The sequence below is a fragment of the Fukomys damarensis genome, unplaced genomic scaffold (genome assembly GCF_012274545.1).
Source record: "Fukomys damarensis isolate Sample0158 unplaced genomic scaffold, DMR_v1.0_HiC HiC_scaffold_8, whole genome shotgun sequence".
Classification (NCBI taxonomy): Eukaryota; Metazoa; Chordata; class Mammalia; order Rodentia; family Bathyergidae; genus Fukomys; species Fukomys damarensis.
In genome coordinates, this window is record NW_022900920.1 from 15279492 (window position 1) to 15281161 (window position 1670).

Consider the following 1670-nt stretch of genomic DNA (forward strand, 5'->3'; position numbering starts at 1 on the left):
TTTGTAGTTCGCTGCCTGGCAGAGATTGAAACAGTGTTGTGAGGCCCTTTTAGCAGAGAAGCCCTTCAGGCCTAAGGGAGTACCTAGCAGCTGTGAGTGCACACAAACCTCCAGAACTCTGTGTACTTGGGGATCGGTTCAGTTTGACGTTAGAACACAAACGCACTTTGCCGAGGGCTTCTGCCATTTAAAGTGCACGCCCTCGGCCGCCGATCTCTCGTGGTAGAGGATGGGCACGCGCACAATGCGCTGCGCCGCGGCGTGGCTCAGGTTGGCCGCCTCCAACTCCGCGGCCAGCTGCCGCTTCCACTTGTTGCGGCGATTCTGGAACCAGATCTTGACCTGCGTCTCAGTGAGGTGCAGCGAGGCGGCCAGGCCGGCGCGCTCCGAGCTGCTCAGGTAGCGCTTCATGTCGTCTCGTGGTAGAGGATGGGCACGCGCACAATGCGCTGCGCCGCGGCGTGGCTCAGGTTGGCCGCCTCCAACTCCGCGGCCAGCTGCCGCTTCCACTTGTTGCGGCGATTCTGGAACCAGATCTTGACCTGCGTCTCAGTGAGGTGCAGCGAGGCGGCCAGGCCGGCGCGCTCCGAGCTGCTCAGGTAGCGCTTCATGTCGAAGGTGGACTCCAGCTGGAAGACCTGGCTGCGCGAGAAGACGGTGCGCGTCTTCTTCTTGCGACACGCGGGCTTCTTCTCGGGACTCTCGGCGCCCTTCTTCCAGTCCTCAGAGCCCGGCGTCACAGACACCGCCCCTACGCTCGCCCCGGCCGCACCCGGCGCCGCCTCGCCCTCCTTCTTGCCTTCCTCCGAGTCGCTCTCCTCCAGAATGATCTCGTCCGGGCTCTTGGAGTCCAGCTCCTTGTGGTCGGGGTCAGCCTTGAGCAGGGGCTCGGGGGAGTCGCGGTCAGTGCCTGAGGCGGGGGAGGAATCTCGCAGGAGGGCCTTCTCCGAGGCTGGGGAGACACAGACAGACGGACGCACACACACGCACACGACACAGCCTTGAGCGCGGCCCGGAGCCCTGAGGCAGCAGGCTCAACCCGAACCGGCCTCCAGGCCCGGGGCCCTGAGGCCTCACCGCTCTCGGGGGCCTCCTCGTGCCCCTCTGGGCTGGGGTAGGGGGCCCGAATCCTGGGATCCCCCTCTCCCGAGGACGTTCGAACAGACGGTAGCAGCGCGGCCGCTCCTTCCATTCCCTAGGCTTCCCTGCCAAGGGCCAGCGGAAAGCTCCGCGGACCTCTTGGCTCCCTCCGGGTCAACCCCTCCTTCCAGGCGGTGTTCCCAGCCCGGGCTGTCGGAAGCCACCCCCTTCATGCCCGAGGCCACTTTTCCTGGGAAGTGTCCGCACCCAGGACTCCAACTCCGCCTCTTTTCTCACCAAGTGGGATTGGATTCCCTGACAGCGCTAGAGAGTGCGCTGGCAGGAGATGCAGGCCAGGGGCCGGAGGAAGTTGGCCAAACATCGAGTTTGCGGGAGTGGGGATCCCAGATCTGTGGTGGAAACATCGCCGGGCGGGGACGGGACGGGCACGCGGGAAAGAAGAGAACGAAAGCTCAAAGAGAGGTCGGTACCTTCAGGTCGCGGGAGGTGGCCGCCGGCGGGGGTCAGGGTGTAGGGGTACCACCAGGCCGGGGAGCGCTCCAGGTAGTGCGCAGGCAGGGCAAACCTCT

At 65.1% G+C, this 1670-nt stretch overlaps 1 protein-coding gene across 1 annotated transcript in view; it reads right to left on the minus strand.

Moving 5' to 3' along the window:
* Nucleotides 1-1670, minus strand: part of Hmx3 (H6 family homeobox 3) — a 31952-nt gene that overhangs the window by 1056 nt on the left and 29226 nt on the right. The window contains exons 5-7 of the mRNA XM_033761233.1: nt 1572-1668; nt 543-952; nt 197-342 (exon numbers count right to left, since the gene is read on the minus strand). Coding sequence (XP_033617124.1) covers nt 197-342; nt 543-952; nt 1572-1668 — 653 coding nt within the window. The remainder of the gene's footprint in view (nt 1-196; nt 343-542; nt 953-1571; nt 1669-1670) is intronic.